Source organism: Ursus arctos, unplaced genomic scaffold (assembly GCF_023065955.2).
Source record: "Ursus arctos isolate Adak ecotype North America unplaced genomic scaffold, UrsArc2.0 scaffold_24, whole genome shotgun sequence".
In the NCBI taxonomy this organism is placed as follows: domain Eukaryota; kingdom Metazoa; phylum Chordata; class Mammalia; order Carnivora; family Ursidae; genus Ursus; species Ursus arctos.
In genome coordinates, this window is record NW_026622919.1 from 24,516,147 (window position 1) to 24,538,792 (window position 22,646).

Below are 22,646 nucleotides of genomic sequence, written 5' to 3' on the forward strand. Positions count from 1 at the left end.
CCCATCTCTAGGCCACGCAGCAAATATCCAGAGTGATTCTGGCCTCCATTTCCACCTCCAGAGAAGGAGGGGACTAGGAGAGTCCTTCACCTAGAACTGGTACCTTTCCTCCTTGGAGCCCCTCCGGGGTGACACACTGGCCCCCCGCCCCCACAGTGTGATCAGGGTAGACCACCATGCTTCCTAGCCATCCCATCAGCAACCCTCTGTCTCCAGCTGCCTCCCCCTCTCCTCTCTGCCTTCCTCAGCTCATCCTTCCTCTGGGGCCGAGGGTGGGCAACCTCACCCTCCCTGTCACAGTACAGGGAGATGGCATGTGTTTGGGTCAGGGGTCCTGGGTGGCGGAGGAAGGGGCTAGGCACATCGTCCCACAACCTCGAGGACTGGATGCTGATGCCCTTCCTCTTCTCCTCCCCCTCCCCCCCAGTGTGACTTCTTTAAGCGGACCCGCTATTACCGGATCATGCCCAAGTACCACGCGGTGCGGATCAGGGAGGAGGAGCGCTACCCACCTCCAGGGAGCACCGTGCCTCCCAAGAAGCACTGGGTGACCAGCTGGCAGACTCGGGACCGATACTACTGACGTCCTCCCTGATCCCACCCCCGCTCCCCCAGCCCCCCTTCTATTTATCATAAGTTATGCCCCTGCCAGTCCACAGGGGCACTGCCTTTGGCCGCGCCAGCAGGTTTGGGCACACCCAGCCCTTCTAGCACAGGCACAAGCTGTCTGGCCACGGGCTTCTCCCCGCAGGAGGGCTGGGCCATGGGCCCTGGACACATGGGGGGGCCCACTGCCTGTGGACTGTGCTGTGCACCATGGATGGTGCGTGGACATGCGTGTCCCTGCCTCCACCTGTGCCAAAACCAAGCCAAAGGGCCTCCCCCACCCCAGCCAGGAGGAAAAGGCCCCCACTGTGGTGACGCCCCCAGCATTCACACTGGACCCATCTTGAGCCATAATCACTGGACTGACTCTGCTATCGAGACTACAACTACTGACAGGGAACAGCGCACCAGGCACCCCCAGCCGCGGCTCCCAGCGCCCGTGCCAGAGAGCGGGACCCACCTCAGGTTGCCCACAGTGGCGTTTCCAGGACCTGGCATGCTTGGACCCAAGAGCAGAGCGGACTAGAAGGAAGGTCCCCAGGATGGCTTTCCTTCACAGAGCTCTGTGAAGCCTGTCTCCTCAGAGGAGGTTCCCTTCCGGCAGGAAATGCAGTCTGAAGAAACGAAGACCGACAAGCCCGGCCGACTGCAGAGGGACTGCCCTGGGAGCGCGGAGGAATGCTCAGCAGAGGAGGGGACCAGTCCTGGGCCAAGGAGCTGTTGGAAGGAGAGAGGAGATCCCACTGCTCACTGACCACTACCATCCAAGCCTCTGAAGGCCCGGAGAGACACCCCCCACCCCAAAGATCCCGGAGGGAGCAACACTTGAATGTAGAACGGGGAGGGAGCCCTGTCCCTGCCCCATCGGCTGGAACGTACTCTCCCCTCACTGACCATGGGTAGGGGGCCTAGAAGGGGGGTTTTTGGCTGTCCTTGGCTTTCGGAGCCAACTTAGCTCTGCCTCCTTCTCCCATGGGCTAAGTCCTGAGGCCCATTCTAGAAGGTGAGGCTGGTTCCAGGAAACCTCTCCAGACCCCTGCCTTTTGGCAGTCCCCTTTTCCAGTCCCTACACACTTCCATGGTACTGTAGCAGGAGAGCTCCCTCCCCCTCCTTGTGCCTTCTTTGTACATAGGCTTCTCACTGCAACAATAAACAGCTCCCAGTTTGTATGCTCTGCGTCGGCCTCCATTCCCCACTGCCCACCCCATCCCAACCCCAGTTCAGTCTGTTGGATAGTGATGTCATCTAGCTGACCCCTAGGTGGACAAAGCCAGGTGCGGGGATCTTCGAGGTTGGGAGGGTGAAGATGTATGCAGGACATACCAGTCCCTGCTCTCAGGGACAGCCTGATCTAAGGGATGGTCATGGACATATAACTGAGATCCAGAACATAAAGTCTGGGAAAGGACCTGAGTAGACTGGATAGAATCCAAAATGGCTTCTTGGCAGACAGTGTGCTGACCCTGGGGAGGGAGGAGGGAGGTAGAGGTGGTGGTGTGCAGGGTCCGGAAGAGGAAGGTTACTCTGCTGTAGAAGCAGATGGTCCTGGATAGTGGTGGGGGGAGGCTAGGTGCCAGGGTGGTAAGAGCCTGCTCTTCTGCCTCGATTCCACGCCCACCCCTAGACACCACGATGAGTAGATCAGAGGGTGAACCAGTGACCCAACACTGGAAAGACTGGAAGGTCATGGTATCCCCCAGTGTCTGGGCAGGAGTACCTGGAGTCCTAGTCTTGTGGCCATTCCTCCAAGGATGCTTCAGTCCCAAACCTCCATAGCCCACAGCACTGGATCAAGCCCTCTGCTTCACAAGGTCGCCCTTCCACACGGGCCTGGGAGAACGGCAAGGCTGCATTCCCCATGGCTTCTTTGTCCAAGTTGTGGCATAGGTTCTTCTGTGAGTTGTCCTCAAAGCTATGACCTTTGGAAGACTTCACTGAAGGCTGAAAATTACTACTCAGACAAGCCTAGTGGCAGATCCTTGATTCAGCTGCTACGACAGCCCACAGACCCAGGCTGTTCTCCCAGGAGCCCCCCCTCCCCGATGTCTGCCTCGGCGTCCCCCACCGGAGCCCACACCTCCCTGCCCCTCACGTTCTGTGCTGGGACTGCCCTTTCCAGGGTGGATTAACAGTGGAAGGTCCAGTTCCTCCAGGAAAACCCCAGCCCCTACCTGGAGCTCTCAGAACCAGTAACGGGAACCCCTCAGGTCCTTTTCCAAAACCTGGGTTATTCACCCGGTCAGGAGTAATACCGCGTGTGGGTTGGCAAAGCCCAGCTGAGGCTGAGCAGAGCTCAGGCCATCTCAGTCCTGTCCTTTGCAGACACTTCCTGCTTAAGATAAAGGATCTAGGGATCTACACATCCCTCTGGCCAGCTCCACAGGCTCAGCCCCCAGTCGTGTGTGTGTGTGTGTGTGTGTGTGTGTGTGTGTGTGTGTGTGTGTGTGTGACAGACTGTTTATGCTTGGATGAGAACACACAGTCTCTCTTTCTCTCTCTCACACACACATATGCACACACCCTGCAGTATAAGTAATCATTTTCAGGATTGGTGCTACACTTTTATGAAAGAAACATAATGGCAGGGGCACCTGGGTGGCTCAGTCAGTTAAGTGGCTGCTTTCGGCTCAGGTCATGATCCTGGGGTCCTGGGATCGAGTCCCACACCGGGCTCTCTGCTCATTGGGGAGTTTGCTTCTCCCTCTCCCTCTGCCCCTCCCCTTGCTTGTGTTCTCTTTGCTCTCTGTCAAATAAATAAATATTAAAAAATCTGGAAAAATTTTATGAAAAAAAACCATAATGGCAGAGAGGCAGCGATGCCCACTTTCCATAAAAGGTTCTCAATAACGGCAAGCTTCTGGAGCTCCTCAGAGCTGTAGCACCTCCAAACTGTTCCCAAAGAGGGTCTTGGCTTTGGAGTCACTAAAAGGACCCATAAGGTGATTCTCCCCCTCTGGACACATGGCTGGATTGCACTTCCTGGACCCTCCTGGTTGGATGAGGTCATGTGACTAATTCTAGCCAATCAGTTGTGAGCAGGAGGGACGTGGCTCAATGCTGGGCGGAGACCGTTAATTGCTGGGTGAGAGTCCCCGCAGTTCTGCTTTCTTGATTCAGCTGCTGTAGAGGCTTGCCTTGAGATAAAATGTCTGTCAGTCTGAGTCCCTGAGAGTCCCCCTCCCACCACCAACCTGCCCTGTACATGTAGTGGGAAATTTGGGCATGGTGGGGTGGGGAGGAGTTTAACCTCAGCATCATCTAACTTAGCCTGACCACACCATGCCACCCCCATTACCACCCTGCCGCTATCTCTGCAGAAGGAATTCTGATCCACGCACCGAGGCCACAATATAGAAGTCCAGCACTAAGGAAAAGATCACAGGAAATCTCGCTCTCCTACACCCAGCCTCAGAGTATACAGCCTTTTCTTCATTACTTACATTTTTAAAGAGACTTTATTTATTTATTTATTTATTTATTTATTTATTTGAGAGCGGGGAGAGGGGCAGAGGGTGAGAGAGAGAATCCTTAAGCAGATTCCCCACTGAGCCCGGCTTTGGGCTTGATCTCATGACCCTGAGATCATGACCTGAGCCAAAACCAAGAGTCCAACGCTCAACTGACTGAGCCACCCAGGGACCCCTCCCTACTTAAATTTTGACAATAGTAATAGCTGTGGGGCGCCTGGGTGGCTCAGCCCTCAAGGGTCTGCCTTTGGCTCAGGTCATGATCCCAGGGTCCTGGGATCAAGCCCCACATGGGGCTCTCCGCTCTGCGGGAAGCCTGCTTCTCCCTTTCACACTCCCCCTGCCTGTGTTCCCTCTCTCGCTGACTCTGTCAAATAAATAAATAAAATCTTTTAAAAAATAGTAATAGCTGCTATTGATTGATTATTTACTATGTGGCAGGCACAGGGCCAGCCTTTTTCATAAGTATCTTGTATGCTCTTCTGGGCAACTTGAAGACTGCACTCACCAACATTATCAATGCTTTAATTGTTAGCTGGAAGGATGTTTGGTGGTCCTCCCTGATGACTCTGTGGCATGTCTCCCTGCTGGTCCCAATTCTTTTTTCACACTCGTTTCCCTTCTATGTGCCAGATGCTGTGCCTGGTGCTGGAGACAGAGCAGTGAATGATACGGACACAGACAGCCCTGCCCTCCTGGAGCTTAAAGTCTAGTGGAGGAGACAGATGAGTCAGCAGACAATTTCCACTTGGTGTGATAAGAGCCAAATGGTGCTAAGATTGGGGAGGTCTAAGGAGCCCTTAGAGGGAGCCCATAACCCAGCCTTGTAGGGTCGGAGACTTGAAGAATGGATAGGTGGTGAGAAGAAAGGATGATCGTGACAGAAGAGACAGCATTTGCAATAGCTTGGAGACTGGAGGCTGGTTCAAGGCAGTAGGTAAGCATGGCTGGAAGTTGAGCAGGGGAATGTGGAGAGAGGAGGCTGGAGAGTTAAGCCAAAGCAGATCGTGTGAGAGCTGGAAAGTGCCAGTAAGAAGCGGAGAGCCACTGAAAGTCTGTGAGCAAGGGAAGTAACAAGTTCAGATTTGCTTTTGAGAATGATCCCTGAGCCTGTTTCCTCATCTATATAATGGGGATAATAATAGCACAAGAGAGCCGTCTGGAGAATTAAAGGAGATAATGCATGCCAACACTGCCTGGCACACAGATGATTATTCATCCAGCCAAGAGCCCCTTCCACTGCGAAGCCTTGCGTAGCTCCGTGTTAACTGTAATCACATTCTGTTATACAGTAACTACTTATTTACTTATGCGGCTACCTCCCAAACTAAGAAATGAAATGATCGAGGGAAAAGCCTACGTCCTTATCCTTTCTGGGTTTCCTGTTCCCAGCACAAAGCCCAGCACAGATTGAGCACTTGGTCAGTGGGGCCCAGGGACTGAACAGTTAAAGAGAGAAAACATCAAAGGGACAAGACGGTGGCCGGAGGAGGGGGGCCGAGGGGGGACTGTCAGGACGTACCGCGTTCCACCACAAGAGCGCGCGCTGCGTTCCTACAAGAGCTCAGGGCAGCTGGGGAAGGGCAGGCTCCCCGGCTCCCTGCACAGATCACCTGCCACGACCTTTCTCTAAGGCAGCCCAGTGCGAAGATGGTGGCTTTCTCAGGTCACAGGAGTAGAGAATAAAGTGTTTTGAAACCTGCACTCACGGCGCTGATGTGAAGGGCTGTCTCCACCGCGGCCGGTCGTTAGTAAGGGTTTTGACTCTGGGTGCGGTCTTTTCCTGAGCCGCTTGGATCTTTGTGGAAGTGGGTGGGGGCACGTCTGTATGAGGGATTAGCATGGGCTTGCATCCTGATGCCGAAGTTTGCAAACTTTCCCAGTCCGAGTCACTGTCATCCGGACTGGGAACCCCCTAGATCGTCCCACCCGAGGGAACGCAAGTGGGGATCAGGACAGGTGAAACAGGTCCCTTTGAGAGGGAAGGGATTCGTTGAAAGCTACCCGGACAATTTCAGGGAAGGCGAGTGAAGCAGATTTGGGAGGGAGCGGGAGAGGAAGAAGTGGAAAGGGAGGAGGAATGACGGACCTCTGGGGAGGCAGGGGTTAAGCGGGGCTTGGCCCGCAGGAGGAAAGGGCGGAGCGAACGCCCGGGAGGCGGGCTGTCGGCGCGGCCTCCCGAAAACAACAGGCCGCCCAGGGCAAGGACGGGGTTAAGGGGGTGGGTCCTGGGTGGGAAGCCACGTGCCGGAGCGAGAGGCGATTGGCTCTTCCGGGCTTGTTTGTGAGCGGCCATTGGCGACGTCGGGGCGCCGCGACGAGCCGATTGGCCGGGGCTTGGAGGACTGCCCGGGCCGGGGCGGGGAGGAGGTGGCCGGTCCCGGTCGCTGGGCCGGGCTGGGCCGAGCTGGGCCGAGCTGAGCGCCAGCGCAGCCCGCGGGGGAACCGGAGCCCGAGCCCAAGCTTCGGCCGCCGCCGCCGCCGCCGCCATGCGCTGGGTCTGCGCGCTGCTGAAGAATGCGTCCCTGGCAGGGGCCCCCAAGTACATCGAACACTTCAGCAAGTTCTCCCCGTCCCCGCTGTCCATAAAGCAGTTTCTGGACTTTGGTATGGAGTGGGCGGGGGGGGGGGGCTGGCCGTGGGGGCCCGCGGGGCGCGGGAGGCGGTGAGTGAGGGGGCCCTGGCCATGAAGGGTTAACGCGGAGGAGAAGAGAGGCCCAGCGTGACAGGGAAGGGTTGCTGGGGTACAGGCAGGAAAGGGTTAAGGCGGGGGGAAGGGGCAGGGACTGGCCCTGAAAGGGTTAAGGTATCCTGGGGACGAGCTCTATACTGGGCTGTCAATGGGAAGTGGGGGCACTGAGAAAGGAAGGGTCTAAGTATCTTGCTGGGCTTTGTGAGAGGTCTTGGAGAGTAAGGGACAGCAAGGAGGTGATGTTAGGGTAGAAAGGGAGTGGGGTATATCCAGACAGAAAGGGTTAATGGTGGTTGGCCTAGTGACTCAAAGAGAAGGAGATGGAGAGGAATGGGCTGGGATGCTGGTGGGAGTAACAAGGCGGGGTTAGGAGGTGCAGACATCTGGAAGGAGACCTGGGCTGGGCTGGGCACCCTGGGGTCAGCTGGGGACCCGGTTCTTTCAGAAAAAACGTAAACAGGAGGGAGGTCGCTGATCAGTATACCTCCACCCACTGAAGAAGCTGGCCCCCAGCTGGCCCACTAGGCAAGGACACTTGAAGAGCAAATCTGTTTGGGCTTGGCTCCCTGTCCCCAACCAGGCGGAGGCCTGGAGCACCATGAGGTGGAGTCAGGAGGCTTGCAGCCTTGGCCACCCCTAGGTTCCTGGGCCAGGATCACCCACCAGCAAGGCCCTGCGGGTGCCTCTGGAGCAGAAGCAAGGCTGTGCCACTGTGGCCACTGAAACAGGCATTGTGTGGGCCTTGTCTGTCTACGCTGTATTTCCATGGTGCCAGCTGGGGATTAGGAGGGGGTGCCCAGGTCTCTCAGGAGTTGAAGAGACAGTGCCTGGCTCAAGTTACAGCTGCGTCACTGATGGGAGGGGGTGGGGAGGTGGCAGCTAGGACACAGGGCCCCTGTTTCCCAGGACTTGTCTGCCTGCCCCCCTGCCCTATTTGAGCTGTCCGCATGTAGGAAAGCCCCCTGGGCCCATTCCCAGCCACCAGTAGCTGTCCGGTTCAAATTGGACCCCGATTATAGAAATGGGCCAGGTGGGGCTCACAGTAGAGTTTGGTCCACTTGTGCAGTGGGGGAAACGATCGGAAGAGTAGTCGCATGCCCTAGGCGGCAGATTTGGAAGCAGAACTTAGACTAGCATCTAGCTCTTCTGACTCTAGGCCATGGCCTCAGTCCACCACTCCATCTTCATCTTGAAGCCAGACCAAGGACCAAGATACTTGGGTTCCCATCCTTGGGCCCTGTGTGCCTCACACGTGGGCATTAACGCAGGGGCATCTTGACCGTGGTCATCAAGACCAGCCTGAGTGAAGACAGACTGGGCCAGAAATGATGCTGGGGCCCTGCTGCTGCTATGGTCCAGGCATAGGGCCCCCCAGCCAGGCCCAGACCCGGGAAGGGGTGGTTTTCCCAGGCTCCTCTGCCCACCCGATCCACCCCACCCTACCCCTTCCACCCCTCAAAGCAAGTGTCTGCTAGGAGAGACAGAAGATGAAGAAGTGAGGTAACTGAGGCCAGAGGCGGCTACAGATGGGCCTGGGATTGGCCCTGTCCCCTGTGGTTGAAGGCAAGCTGGCTGGAGGGGTGGGGGTAGGACACAAGCTTGGAGAGGGTTAGGCAGGGTGGCATAGAGGTAGGAGCACTGCAGGGAATTAGGAGAGCTGCTTTGTTCTGTGCCCCAGGCCACTTCTCTGAAGTCTCAGGAAATGAAGGATTAAATCAACCTGACCCCGAGATGACCTCTGGCTCCAGTGGTTTGCAGCTCTGTGGACTCACCTGTCTCTCTCTCCCTCCAGGGTCCAGCAATGCCTGTGAGAAAACCTCATTCACCTTCCTCAGGCAGGAGCTGCCTGTGCGCCTGGCCAACATCATGAAAGAGATCAACCTGCTTCCCGACCGAGTGCTGAGCACACCCTCAGTGCAGCTGGTCCAGAGCTGGTGAGACCCCTGGCCAGGCCCCTGCAGCTCCCACTCCACTGCCAGATGCCCCCAGGCTCCCAGAATCTCTGTGTTCCCAGCAGCCTTGAGGGAGGTGGGGACAGAGGGGAAGCACAGGGGCTCCAAGAGGCTGGAGAGTTGCCCAAGGTCAAGTGGAATGCTAGGCCAGAGCAGGGACTGAGATAAAGCTCCCAGCCTCCATGCCCGTGGACCCGCCCTATACTTACCACTCTCCTTTCTCCAGAAACCCAGGATCCACCTGGGGAACCGTTTTCACAGCCAAAACCCAAACCACGCGAATGTCAGCATTCACCACCAGCTCTGGTTCCAAAAACCCAGCCCCTGCTGGGTACTGTTTATCTGGGGGCAACACTGTAGGAAAAAAGAAACAGGAAGAAACAAATTTTCAAATGATGTAATCCAAGCTACAAGTCAGCCTGGTTTGGATGTTGGAAAACACTCAGACACAGGGATGGCACAGTACCTACCCCCGAGAACTTTGGAGGGCTAAAGACCAAAAGTTACAGCAGTAGCAGAGGGAAATCCTCAGTAGAGGTCGCTCTAGAACTCTGGCTCAGGTTAAGTAACTGGATAACATGAACCAGTGGCCGGTCACATGAAGAACAAATAAGAGTTTGCTGTGTGACTGGCGTGCAAATGGTTAATCCTGGTTGGTCTTTGGTGGCATCTGTGCCTAAAGGCTTTGCCAGTTCTCCTGGCTATGGTGCGGCGTGGCGGTGGTTCCCTGTTGGGTTCAGGAGCAGGGTCCACACCTGCTGTGAGCCCAGCGCCACGCTGGGAGCAGGAAAGCAGCAGGAGCGGCTGCTCTCCAGGAGCCCGGGAGCTGGCGGGGAGCAGGAGAGTAGGTCAACTGAGAGTGACGTAGATCGTAGATCGTGGCAGGAGGAGTGAGCTGCCGAAGGGTTACCTTTACTAAAGAACCAAAATGTTATTTAAAAAGTAACATGGATTGGGGCTCTTTTCCTCCTCATCATGGGAGTATAACATGTCCGCTTGGACATTTGGAAGACACAGGAAAACAGAAGAGAATGCCACCCACTTCCCCCCACACCATAACCAAACACTGTGGTAGGGTTTCAGAAGGTCTTAGTGGTGCCCTTCTAGCATCGTTTCTATGTACAGATATATGCGTAGGCAGGACTTACTCTGATTTAATGAGATACAGTAAGGAAAGTGTTTTGTGCACAAGGCCAGGCTCCCAGCAGGCGCACACGGGATGTTAGCTGAAGCAGAGAGTTGTGGGGAAGTTGAAATGGACGCATAGAGGAGGTGACATGTCACTGGGCCTTCCAGGGGGCCAGAGTGGCCTAGACCTAGAAAGAAGGGAAGGGCATTCCAGGCCTCGGAACTGCTTGTGCCAGGGCGTGGAGGCAGGTGAGGGCCCAGCGACCTCACTCTGTGCCTGCAGCGCTTTCGGGGCAAGCTGTCAAGGGGGACGGGGGTAGAGGGCAGGGGCTGGCGTTCCTACAGCCCAACCAGGTCACCCCTCACTGGGCCCTGGCCCTCAGAGGTCCAGGACATCTGAGCCAACCAGCATCTCCCACCGCGGGGTGGTGGGGAAGTCGTGGGGAGGAGACAGAAGGTGCCATCTGTTCCTTCCCCAGCTCTGCCCAGCTGACTGGCCTGGCTGCCTCTCCAGCGGGCCCCTGACGCCAGGACAGGCCCTCTCAGGCCCCTCCCTGGACGCTGTGTTCCTAGCGAGCCGGGGGATGTATGTCGGGATGCGGGGGAACAGGCAGCTGCCGAACTGCTGGGGATGCCCCCAGGCCCCTGCAGAGGCCATATCTGAAAATCAGTTACGCATGTGTGGGCTTGGCCTGGCCTTGGAAGTCATGTCCAGCCAATAGCAGGACAGGGTGAAGTTAGACTAAGAGCGAACACTTCCCAGTGGTTGATTCAGCTTGGAGGAGAACAGCTACGGGATGGCTAGAATGTCCTGACACACTGACCAGAGCCCACTGAGGTCATTTCCAGAGAATGGGCATCGTCGGCTGCAGCAAGAGAGACTGAGGTCTGAGGGGAGGAGGGACTTCCTGATGGGGCGAGGGGGCCACCTGTAACAGAGTGCAGACCCCCGCTCCAGGAGAACCCACTGCCAGCTTGGACGTAGAGGTGGTGGAGGTGGGCAGGGTTTGCACGAGAGGAGGGGGACAGCATACCAAGGAGCCTGGCAAGAGGGCCTCTACCCTCAGAGTCCGACGTGTAAGGAGCAAACGCTGCCGTTTGGAAAATGGAAAAGTCTGGTGCAAATGTTCTGTGCGGTAGTAGTGATACGGTGTGGTAAAGGCTGGTGGCATTGTTACTCAGCTGTAGCGAGCTTCTAGGCAAGAGTCAGTGTGGACAAGTTGAGCATTCCTGGTTTTAAATAAACCTGGTAAAGTGTTTCAACCAGACAGACCTGGTGCGGAGGGAGCCCATTTTGGAAGTGACTGGAAGACGGTAGAAAGCCCTGACCGTTGGCATCAGTGTCAGCATACTTGACTCTGAGGAGTGGCTTCGCTGCTTGCTGGATACTTAATCCTCAGCAAACCCTCTGGCCTCCGTGAGCCTCAGCTTCCTCACCTGTAAAATGGGGATCCGTTCTGTTTCTAATGCAAACGCCACGATTAGATGCCAAAGTGTGCGGAACTCTGTCCACACAAGCTGTGTCCCCGAGCTTCGGGGACACAGGACCTCCAGACCACAGATGTGAGTGGGGCCAAGGTTCTGTTAGACAACGTGGTCACCATGGTGATGGTGATGATAAAAGCAAACAGCCCTGGAGGGTCTGGAGTCCCCATGCCCCCGGAACTATTCTAGGCATGTCCACATAGTCACCCAATTAGCCTTCCCGACAGCCTTCTGAAGTAGGCCTTGCCATTACTCCCATTTCGATGAGCGGACTGAGGCTCGGAGAGGTTCGGACATGTGTCTGAGATCACTCAGGCAGCAGGTGGGAGAGCTGAGACCCCAGCCTAGGCTGTGATCTGGCGGCTGCATTCGTGAGGGGAGAGGAAGAGTGCTGAGAGGGTAGGTCCACCTTCCCGGAATGCACTTGGGCTAGCGATGCGAGAGCACAGAGCAGGAGAGAAAGCCAGCCTGAGGGGGGTGTGGAGCTGGTAGGAGTGTGCTTCCAGAAAGTGGGGGAGGGGGGTTAAGTGCCAGTTGCAGAGTAGAATCATGACAGCAGTCACTCTTCTCACTAAGGGTCTCGCAAGGGCTGTAGGGGAAGGGGCGGGAGGCGGTGTGGCCAGCGCCTTCTCAGGAACCTCCCCTGCCTGTGTGTAGACCCCAAACCCAGCCTGCGGGGGACCCGCATTCCCGCCCGGCGGGAACCATAGCCCTTGAGAAGAACCACCGCCATGGCTGTGGCTCCAGTGGCCCGCGCTGCACAGGCATGGAGCCGGGGCTGGAGTCACGTCCTCGCCGAACCCCTCGGCCTCTCCCTCTGTAACCAGAGTTGAGACTGAGGATGTCGGAGTGGTACTGCCGTGAACCCCATTTTCGAGCCGGGGACCGGAGCGGCTCAGTGGCGTCTATAGGGCACAGCTGGCCACAGGACCCGAGCCTGCCTGGCTCAGGGCCTGCACTCAGCTCCCCTCCAGAGAGCAGCTTCCAGATGCGGGGCAGGTCTGCCACCTCTCCTCTGCCTTGTTCACACTCCTTACTGCCAGCGGCTGTGGGCCCTAGTGCACGGTGCGCACACACTCACACACGCTACCACGCACATGCCCCCTCCACCTCCCTCCACATTCCACCCCCTGCCTCCCAAATCCAGGGCTCTGGGCAGGCTAGAAAGCTCCAGAAGGCAGGAGTCCTGGGCGGCCTGATTTGGTGCTGAGGTTGGCAGGCCCAGGCCTTCCCTAGGGCAGCTCTCTTGGGCCTGCATTGCCTGCTGGGCCTGCGCTGTCCAGCCGAGGGGGGATGTCAATGCCACATCTGTCATCACACCGCTGCTTTGGGCCTCCTGGGTCCAAGCCCAGTTCTTTCTCTGGCCCTCGGTGTGGTGCGCAGCCCAGGAACCAGTGTCACTCCTCAGTGTCTCTCCCTTTAGGACCAGATCTTGCCTGAGGGCGACATGTGGGGTGCCAGGCCTCCGCGGGCTTCAGGCCAGGGCCAGGGTCCTCTGGGAAGATCCTTCCCATCTTGTCCTCTCCCTCCGGAGTGCCCACGAGGAACCACTCCCCGGACGGAATGGCCCTGCGAGGGAGGCAGGCAGGGGTCCTAACCCTGCTTCATAGTCCCGCAGACTGAGGCCCGAGGCTGGCGGCCCTCCCCATACCCGTGCTGGCGGGCACTGCCCATTGTCCGTCTGTCCTGGTGCCCTTTGCTCCACTTCATTGGCCATGTGACCAGGCCCCACTTCTGTTCTCTAGGGTTCTCAGCCTCAGAGGGGTGGTGCCAGTAGCTAGGGCGCTGGGCCTACCCCTGCACTGGACGCTGTCCCCGCCCCTTCACCTCCTGGCCCAGAGGGCCAGTGCCTCCTAGCTCCCACCCCCGCCCTCCCTGCCTCCCCCCTCCATCCCACCCCTGTCTTCAGAAGGGGTTCTGGGCCCCACTCTCCAGCTGGTTTCCTCCCCTTCCTCTCCCTACCTACCCCAATCTTGCACACTTGCAGGTTTTCTCCCCAAATCCCCTCGCCCTCACAGAGTCATGAGCAGAAGGCTTTATCCTGCGCATGGGGGAGGGGGCAGGGATTGGGAGCTCGGTGACAGCCTCATCTGTACAATGGGGGCAGCAGGCGCACTCACCTCACAGGCTACCACGGAGGCGAAAGTAGGGGAGCCGAGCCCTGTCTGAGGCTGGCGGCAGCCATCACCTCGGCCGCAGCACTGCTGGGACCAGTGTGGATGGTGAGCGGTTGACCACGTGGTGTGAACTGGGAGTCACACAGACATGGGTTTGAATCCCAGTGTGGCCCCTTACCGTGGTGCCTGAGCTCATATCACCTGCTTTCTCTGAGCTGGTTTCCATCTACAAAAAGGGGAAATACGGCATGCTCCTCAAGGCTGCTGGGGGCCGGGAGGCCCCGGGTAGACTCTGGGCACAGGCACTCCGTAGGAGAGTCGGCCCGCCTGTTATTACTCTCCAGGGAGCTTGATGCCTTTGGTGTGCCTCTCTGATTGTCTGCTGGGGCTGCAGGGATGGGGGGGAGCAGGGGCGGGGGAGGCTGGTCTCTTCTGCTGGGTGGGGAGGGCAGAAGGGGAGCACCAGGGCTGGGACGGCCCCCTTCCTGCCATCCGTAGCATGGTGGTTGTCCAGAGCGTAATTACAACAGGACCCAGAGCCTACGCCCAGTACAACCAGGAGGATGGTGTCGGGTGCCGCGTGGGGGCTCAGAGGATGCCCTGAGCTGTGGCTGGTGTGTAAACCACCTTTCATAACAAGGGCACACATCTAGAGAGTGCTCACGGCGTGCCAGGCACAGGGCTAAGTGTCACCTTTGACCCTCACTGGAAGGCAGTGATAGCGGTAGGTACAGAACCCTCCACTTTCCTGGTGAGGAAGCTCAGGCCCAGAGAGGCTCCACGACTTGCCCAGGCCACACAGCCCGGAGGGGAAAAGCCAGGACGGGGACCCAGCAGAGCCAATGCCCTGGCCAGCGCCCCCACCCCCTCCTCTAGTGTCCGAAGCGAGAGAGAGAGAGAGAGAGAGAGAGAGCACAGCGGTTGGTAGTTGAAGGGGGAAGGGTATTCTGGGCAGAGGGGCCCTCAGGGACGCGGAGGTGAGCATTCTGAGCAGACCCGGCGCTGCGCGGTGGCAAGAGTACGAGGATTAAGTCTTCATGACACCGCCTCCCAGCCTGATGACTGCTTCGGGCCTCAGTTGAGGAGCCTGTGAAATGGGGCTAATTCTTGCCCTTCTTACCTGTTAAGGTCACAGCACTGTGTATGTAGGAATGTGGCTACCATGGAGGGGCCTTTTCTAGAGAGACCTTAGGCCACAGAGCCCTCTGTCCCAGGGCTCTTGGCAGCCCCTCCTTCCTGCTGGCTACAAGTGTTTCTACCAGAGAGAGGCTCCGCTTTGTGGCCTTCCCCAGGAGAACAACCCATGGGCTGGACATGTTAGCAAGGAAGTGGTGGGTGTCCTGGCTTACAGGGGCAGGGGGACAGCGGCTCTAGGTTGGCCCTGTCTGCTGCTACAGGTGAGCATGACTCCCTTGCACAGGCTGGCCCCCTGCTGCCTCGAGTTCGGGGCTTCCCAACACTCCCCTGGTTCCCCAGCTCTTCTAGGTCCTGGGGAAATCGGCCTCCAAGCCAGGCCTGCAGATGGGGGGCCGTGGGGGGGCCACACACTCCTGCTGGGCCTTTCGAGTGAGCTGTCCTGGCTCTCCGTGGGCTCCAGCCCCACCCACGGTCAGACCTGGGCATGCCTGCCCTGCTCCTGTGTCCTTCCCACCCACCATTTAAAATCCACTTCCCTAGGCAGACTGCACGGCCCTGGTGCCCAGCTCCGAGCGTTAGGCCATAATCCTCACTGAGCCCCTGCTCTGTGACATGCCCTGGGCCAGCCGCTCTGCCAGCCATGCCCCATGGGATGCGACGGTAACCCTGCAGGACAAATGTTAGGATCGGTTTCCATGACGAGGCTCAGGGAGGTTAAGCGACTTGCCCTAGCCTTCTCTCTTGGTCAATAACCCACGAGACCCCGAGGATGCGATGAGCCCCAGTGCCCTCCGAAGACTGCTATTCTTGGATTCCACAGCAAAGGTGCTATGAGGGGGACCAGCAAATGAGAAATGTTCTTGCATAACTTACTGTGTTGTCAGGGAGACTCGCATACAGATGAAATGAATTGAGAAAAAGTGTGGTGTAGCCTGTCAAGCAGGGCGGCTCTGTGTGCTGCTGCCCACGGCAGGGGCGAGGCAGGCGTGGGGGCGGCTCTGCGTGCTGCTGCCCACAGCAGGGGCGAGGCAGGTGTGGGGGCGGCTCTGCGTGCTGCTGCCCACGGCAGGGGCAAGGCAGGTGTGGGGGCGGCTCTGCGTGCTGCCGCCCACGGCAGGGGCGGGGCAGGTACAGGGGCAGCTGAGTGGTTGGGAAGGGGGCCCAGCCTGGCCTGGAGCTGAGGTGATGCCCCCCCCCCCCACTGCACACAGGTATGTCCAAAGTCTCCTGGACATCATGGAGTTCCTGGACAAGGACCCCGAGGACCATCGTAACCTGAGCCAGTGAGTGAGGGCCCCCGTGGAGGCAGGAGGACAGGTACAGGCGAGGGGCCCTGGGTCACAGCCCCGAGGCAGAAATGGCCAGGAGGAGGGAAGAAATGATCCCTGTCCTCAAGGATATCTGGTCTGAGGGGGAGTTAGCCCCTGGCCTCGGTGTCCTTCAGTCTGATTGGGGGGGATCCATGCTCCTGCCCGCGAGGAGCTCCCCTGGCATCGGGCAGGCGGTGGGAGAGTCAGGCTGGGCTTGGGAAGCAGTGGGGAGGGCGCTGTGTGTCTGTCAGGTTGGGAAGGGTCGAGTGAATGAAGACACGTGGAGAGGAGGTCGGAAGTGGGGGTGCCCCAGGGTTGGGCCCGGGTGGGGGCCAACAGCCGCCACGCCCTGCAGGTTCACTGATGCCCTGGTCACTATCCGGAACCGCCACAACGACGTGGTCCCCACCATGGCGCAGGGCGTGCTGGAGTACAAGGACACCTACGGCGACGACCCGGTCTCCAACCAAAACATCCAGTACTTTCTGGACCGCTTCTACCTCAGCCGCATCTCCATCCGCATGCTCATCAACCAGCACAGTGAGCGGGGCTGGGGGGCCTGGGACCCGACGGCACCTGCCCAGCTGCCCCGTGCAGGAGGAGGGCCGCAGCGCCCTGTGTTGTCGTGAGCGCTTCGGAAGGGAAGTTACACCACCCCGTTCCAAAGCGTTCCATGTGGTATTCGCCGCAGCTCTGTTGTGTTCAGAAATAGTTTGTCGTTTCGAGTTTGCTAGTCCCAGACTGTTCGCTGTGATTGTTGAGAATTATAACCCATTGGAAATTAAGTGAGTTCCTCACGCTCAGATAATGTCGGATGCAGGATGGTAAATTGATTTTTCCATGCCGTAGCGAAAGGAAGACCTGTAATGTGGGCTGTGTGGGGGACCAGGCCCGCTGAGAGGAATGCTTCAGGTCTGCAAACAGTCCAGACGTGGCCCGAGCCGGGCACCGAGGGGCCCAGGGTGGGTGAGAGGAGAGGTGTTAGATATAGGGGTGGAGTTGGAGAGTCCTGGGGGCAGGAGGGGGAGCCCCACCAACAGCTTCTCGCCCGCAGCCCTGATTTTTGACGGCAGCACCAACCCAGCCCACCCCAAACACATCGGCAGCATCGACCCCAATTGCAACGTCTCCGAGGTGGTGAAGGGTAAGCCGTCCACACCATGCTGGCGCACGGAGGAGCCCCAGAGACAGCCCCCCCAGCTGCCTCGCCAGAGGATGCGCCGTTCCCCCGTGGGTGGGGGCCTTGTCCTCTTGGGTTTAATGTTGGTGGTGCCTCGTGCCAGTGCCAAGCAAGAGGACTGCCTGCTGGGTGGATGGCCCCGTTCCCTGAATGGCCCCTCTCTTCCCTCAGATGCCTACGATATGGCCAAGCTCCTGTGTGACAAGTATTACATGGCCTCGCCTGACTTGGAGATCCAGGAGATCAACAGTGAGTGAGCGAGGCTGGGTGCGCATGTGTGCGCGCGTGTGCGAGTCTGTCTGTCTAGGGCCTCTGGAGAGGAAGGGGAGATGGGGAGTCAGGAAAAGAACCAGAGGAAAAAAACAAAGGAAAAGAACTGGATGGGACAGAAGCAGAGCTATTATTGACTTAGTAGTGGTAGTATTATTACTAATTTATTTGGTGAGTATTTATTGAGCAGTAAACATGCCAGGGAACATCCCTGTTCTCACGGAGGTTACATTCTTGATGCTGGGGAGGCTGGGGAAGGGGGCCATTAGCCAGTGAGCAAATAATCAACAAGCTAATTTCAGATGGTGACAAGTGACAGGGAGGAAACAAGATGAGCTCACGTGACAGGGATGGGGAGGAGCTTAATTAAAAGAGAGGTTTCCCTCTTTCCAGCCCCTGGGGTGGAGTGGTCAAACCTGGCTCCCCACCCTCATGTCTCAGTTCCAGCTGGAGAAGGGGAAGAGGATGGAGAAGGGGAAGAGGATGGAGAAGGCAGGACCCAGAGGTTGGACAGTCACTCCCCTAAGTCACCTGGCCAGGCCCAGCTGCCAGGGAGGCTGGGAACTCAGTCTCTAGCTGGGCAACTAGGAGCCCGTTAGAACTTTGAGGGAGGGGTTATCTATGACAAGAGGGGGGGAAGAATGGATACAAAAGGATAGCTGCAGGGGTCCTACTTTGGGTGGGGTGGGTGGTCAGGGACCAGCAGGGCTGGTGAGGGGGCTGGGAGATGGGTGGGGAGGCACTGGACACAGAGGCCAAGGCATGCAGGGCCCATGGGCCACAGACAGCAGCTGGGATGTCGTGTGCAGCAGGGAAGCCCACTGAAGGGTTCAAAGCATGGTGATGCCAGGGTCTGACTTTCGTTCTAAAGATATTTAGAGGTTGGAGGGGGCAGGCGAAACCTCAGGAAGGCCAGTTCGGAGGTCACTGCTGGAATCCAGGGGAGGGGAAGGCAGTAGAGATGGAAAGAAGAGGGTAGATTTGATAAATATCTTGGAGGTAGAAAGGTCAGGACCTGCTGATGAACCAGGAGGATCAGGGATCTGGAAGTTTCTCCACCCTTCCCCTCCCCCACCTGCTCCTCAGCCACCCCCTGCCTGTGTGCCAGAAACCTGAGTCATTTCATGCCTGAAAGTCACGCTGCCCCCATCTTTAAGGCCCAGTTCCAGTCCAGGTCCTCCGAAAAGCCTTCTTAGACTTTCCAGAAAACTCGGTTAGGCACCCAGCTGCCTGGGTGTACCTCTGTAATGCACTGTCTGAATTACTTGGGAGCAGAGATGGAAGGACAGAGACCGGCCACGTTACTTCAGTATCCCTAGGGTCAGGCGCAGGGCCTGGCACGTAGCTCCGGGTACAACACCCAATGTAAAAGTCAGTTGTGCCTTTGCCTAGACTTGAATTTCCGAGAGGGTAGGGCTGAATTGTCTTCATCTTTATGCCCCACTGCCCAGCACAGGGCCCGAGAACCCTTCATTCATTAACCCATTACACATTCATTGAGCTCCCGCTGCAGACAAAGCTCTGTGCCAGGCACTGGGAAAAGACACGCGGTCCCTAACGCCAAGAAGCTCTCCAGCCTAGAGAACCAGGTGCAGCACCCCTCCCCTCCCCCCACTGGATTCAGAAGTTCTCCAGCTGTTCTGGGGTCCAGGTGAATGCTAGTAGGCTGGCTATAGGCTGGATAGATACTTTCGGAAGAGGTGAGGGGCTAGATGAACAGTGGATGAATGGAAGGCTGATCTGCCCTCTGGGAATGACTGTAGGTGGGAAGGATGGGTGTTTGAACGGATGCGTAGTGGAGGGACAGCAGGTGGTGGTGTGGACGCTGGATGCGTGGATAGAGGGATTAGCGGACGTTGAGTGGATACGGTGGTTGCGTGGATGGATGAACGGGTGGATGGATGGACATCGTGTAATGGATGGATGCTGTGTGGGTAGATGGTTGAATGGACACCAGATGCGCGGATAGCTGGATGAACAAACGCTGGCTGAATGACCCGGCAGATGGTTGGCAGGTAAATGGGTGGTTGAGTGCTGGGTGCTAGGTGCTGAGTCAATGAATGCTGAATGGTGACCTCTTGACAATTTCCTGATCCTTGGTCTTGACTTTCCCGGCAGCAGCCAACTCCAAACAGCCCATTCACATGGTCTATGTCCCCTCCCACCTCTACCACATGCTATTTGAACTCTTCAAGGTAAGGGGATTGGGGGCGCTGGTCCTCTGCGGCGCGGGGGGATGGTTAGGCCTAGGCCGATCTCACTCATCTCTTCCACCTTTCACTCCACAGAATGCCATGCGCGCAACCGTGGAGAGCCACGAGTCCAGCCTGGTCCTCCCACCTATCAAGGTCATGGTGGCCTTGGGTGAGGAAGATCTGTCCATCAAAGTATGTGACCCTTGATTTGGGGGCCAGAGAGCAGTGGGGTGGGGACTTCCCTCCTGCCGGGAGATAGGCTCAGAGAAGACCCTGAGGATGGGGATGACCAAGAGGTCGGGGTGTCGGGGGGGTGGGGGCATGAGCACTGAAGCCACGTCCGTCTCCCCCAGATGAGTGACCGAGGTGGGGGAGTCCCCCTGAGGAAGATCGAGCGACTCTTTAGTTACATGTACTCCACAGCACCCACCCCCCAGCCTGGCACCGGAGGGACCCCACTGGTGAGATGGTTTCCCTCCTGTGCCCCCCACTTCCTAAAGGATGCCTGTCTTTTCACCGCTTCTCGTCAAACTGTCACTCTCCCCGTCTCTCGCTTCCTCGCCTCCCGTGGTCTTCGTTCTTGTGTGGCTGTATGCGGGGTCAGTCATCTCTCCCAGTCCGGGCCCCCTCCCGCTCCTCCCATCCCCCCAGCCTGCAGCCGCCCCCCACCTGAGCTGCAGGTGTCTGTCTGTCACCTTTCCTCAATTCTCCCTCTCCCTCTAGCGCCCCACGAAGGTCACTCATCAGCACCTCTCTGTCATGCCCAGCAGGGCAGGTGGGGTTGGGTTTGGGAACTTGAGACCCAGGAGCCCCGTGACCTGTCCAGACCCGCTGTCCAGACCCGCCAGCTCCCAGGGCTGAGCTCCTCCGCCGGCCCGCTGACTGCCCCCCGCAGCTGAGACTGCTCAGCCACTCTGCCTCCACCGGACTGACTGCCCTCCCCCCAGGGAGATCCTGGGAATCCCCTGGCCCACCCCCCAACTCAGCACGTTGGTCCCCTGGCTCCAGGAGGCCCAGCACCAGTCTCCTGGTCACGCTCCCTTCCTGCCCCCGTGTAGGCTGGCTTCGGGTACGGGCTCCCCATCTCCCGCCTCTACGCCAAGTACTTCCAGGGAGACCTGCAGCTCTTCTCCATGGAGGGCTTTGGGACCGACGCTGTGATCTATCTCAAGGTGAGGGTCCGGCGCGGGGCCCAGCTTGCGGGGCGTGCTGGCCGGTCAGCCTGCTGGCAGGTTTCGTCTCCGCCCCTCCACTCCTTTCCTCGTTCCAGACTGAGAATCAGAGCAAAGCTACTCTTCCCCAACCTGCAGAGACGTTCCCAGCTCGGCAGGCAGTTTAAGGAAGTCCATGGTCCGTGACTAAGACCCCAGTTCTGGGGATCTGTGACTTCCTATAAGCAAAAGGAAGGGGGGTACCACAGAGAACTTGTCATTCGGCTCAGGGCCAGACTGAGGCCCAGAGTCGGCGACCTCCTTCAAGGTCACAGCCCACCTTCCCTCTACCTCCCTGACCCTTTGAGTAGCCTCCCGGAATGGGCAGGAGTGAGGCACCGAAGGGACAGGTCCTTTCAGGGGTCTCTCTGGCCCGGGGTTCGTTGTCTCGGCCAGTGTCTGACATCTGGCTGGGCTGACTCGGACACGGGGTGGGACATGGGGGCCATGGTCTGACACCACCACAACCCACGCCGGGAAAGGGGCGACTGACCAGGAAGTGGGCGAGGCACTGGGAAGCGGGATGGGCTGACCCCGATCCTCTCCAGGCCCTGTCCACGGACTCGGTGGAGCGCCTGCCCGTCTACAACAAGTCAGCCTGGCGCCACTACCAGACCATCCAGGAGGCCGGCGACTGGTGCGTGCCCAGCACAGAGCCGAAGAACACGTCCACGTACCGTGTCAGCTGAGGGCCGCCCGCTCCCCTGCACCTGAGAGGATGGACTGCCATCTCTGGGACTGGCCACCACGGCGACCCTCCCCATCCCCCCAGGTGGGGGGAGGGCTCTCCCTGATGACCAGCTTCTGTCTCTATGGAAATCACTGCGGTGACCAGGCTGTGGTCTAAGTGCCAATCTCTATCTCTCCGGAGACTCCTCGGTGGTCTCCCTGGCGTTCGGTCTCTGTGGACGATGCCTAAGGATGGGGGGACGTCTCCATCCTGACGGTGGGGGAAGGTCCCAGAGCTATGTTTCCATGGCAGTCTTCCTTCTGAGACCAGAGCTGCCACTTTTCTGCCAGGGGTCCAGGGTCCCCCCCTCACTGCCCTCCACAGCCCTGGCCTTCCAAGTGGACACCCTGCTTGCCTTACCCCCGCCCCAGCCCGTGCAGGCACCCCGGCCCCGGTCCAGTGTCAGTGTTAGCAAGGGGCCGGGTGTCCTTGGGGAGAGAAAGGGGTTGCACCCTCGAGCCCCTGGTTGGGGATCTAGTCCTGCAGCCTCTCCCTCCACCCTAAGCTTGAAGGTCAAGGTTAGGAGAGGGCAGTTCTCACCCAGGACTCACCCTTGAAGTGGAGGAAGCTGGGAGGACCCAGAGATCAGCTGCCCCACCAAGCGGCTCAGAGCCCTCAGGCGCCTCCCAAGCCCTTCCCCAGCACGTGCTCACACGTACAGGCCCACCTCCCGCCCCACACCCACAGCACCAGACCCCCACTCCCACTGTGCCTGGACACGCACGTGCTTGGGGTGGCTTCCTCCCTAGAATGCTCTATGTACATAGCTAGTTTTGTAGCCCCGAAAGCCCCCACCCTTCCCCTCAGCACACAGGGGTTAAAGTCGTGTGCTCCTCCCAGTGGCTGTGACGATGACCGTGACATCCACAGTAAAGAGGACATTGAATGAGACTGTGGCCTGGCTGCTTTCCTGGGGTGGGGGGAGGGGAAGAGATCCACGGGCACAAACGCACGCAGACCGCAGTCCCTGTGACTACCATATGACGCACTCGGGACACCCAGCCCAGGGCATGACTCAGTGTGCACCACAAGCACACCGCCAGGCAGAGCCATCCCTGCAGAACACCTGACAGTGCGGCCCCTGGGGACACACGTGTCACCCCCTCCACACTCCGGACCCAGCGCTGCCTGCTGTCCCAGCCCGGCCTCCCAGCGGGGGCAGACA

The 22,646-nt window shown here is 58.4% G+C and overlaps 2 protein-coding genes across 4 annotated transcripts in view; both read left to right on the forward strand.

Annotated features, from left to right (window-relative positions):
* The window catches only part of ITGA3 (integrin subunit alpha 3), a 28,478-nt gene extending 26,702 nt beyond the window's left edge, over window positions 1-1,776 (forward strand). The window contains exon 27 of the mRNA XM_044389294.3: window positions 428-1,776. The gene's annotated coding sequence lies outside the window, so the exon portion shown is untranslated. The remainder of the gene's footprint in view (window positions 1-427) is intronic.
* Window positions 1,777-5,690: 3,914 nt separating this feature from the next.
* Window positions 5,691-22,372, forward strand: PDK2 (pyruvate dehydrogenase kinase 2). Of its 3 annotated transcripts, none has more exons than XM_044389295.3 (11): window positions 5,691-5,825; window positions 8,559-8,700; window positions 15,797-15,868; window positions 16,251-16,435; window positions 16,950-17,039; window positions 17,247-17,324; window positions 19,464-19,540; window positions 19,634-19,732; window positions 19,894-20,001; window positions 20,599-20,712; window positions 21,300-22,372. In XM_044389295.3, exons 2-11 carry the CDS (start codon window positions 8,633-8,635, stop codon window positions 21,438-21,440), a joined length of 1,032 nt encoding a protein of 343 aa, XP_044245230.1. In that variant the 5' UTR covers window positions 5,691-5,825; window positions 8,559-8,632; the 3' UTR covers window positions 21,441-22,372. The 3 variants fall into 3 exon arrangements, with proteins under 3 accessions (XP_044245230.1, XP_026368910.1, XP_026368911.1); XM_026513125.4 differs by lacking the exon at window positions 5,691-5,825 and adding an exon at window positions 6,446-6,681; XM_026513126.4 differs by lacking the exon at window positions 5,691-5,825 and adding an exon at window positions 6,451-6,681 and having other exon boundaries at window positions 19,467-19,540.
* Window positions 22,373-22,646: the final 274 nt, after the last annotated feature.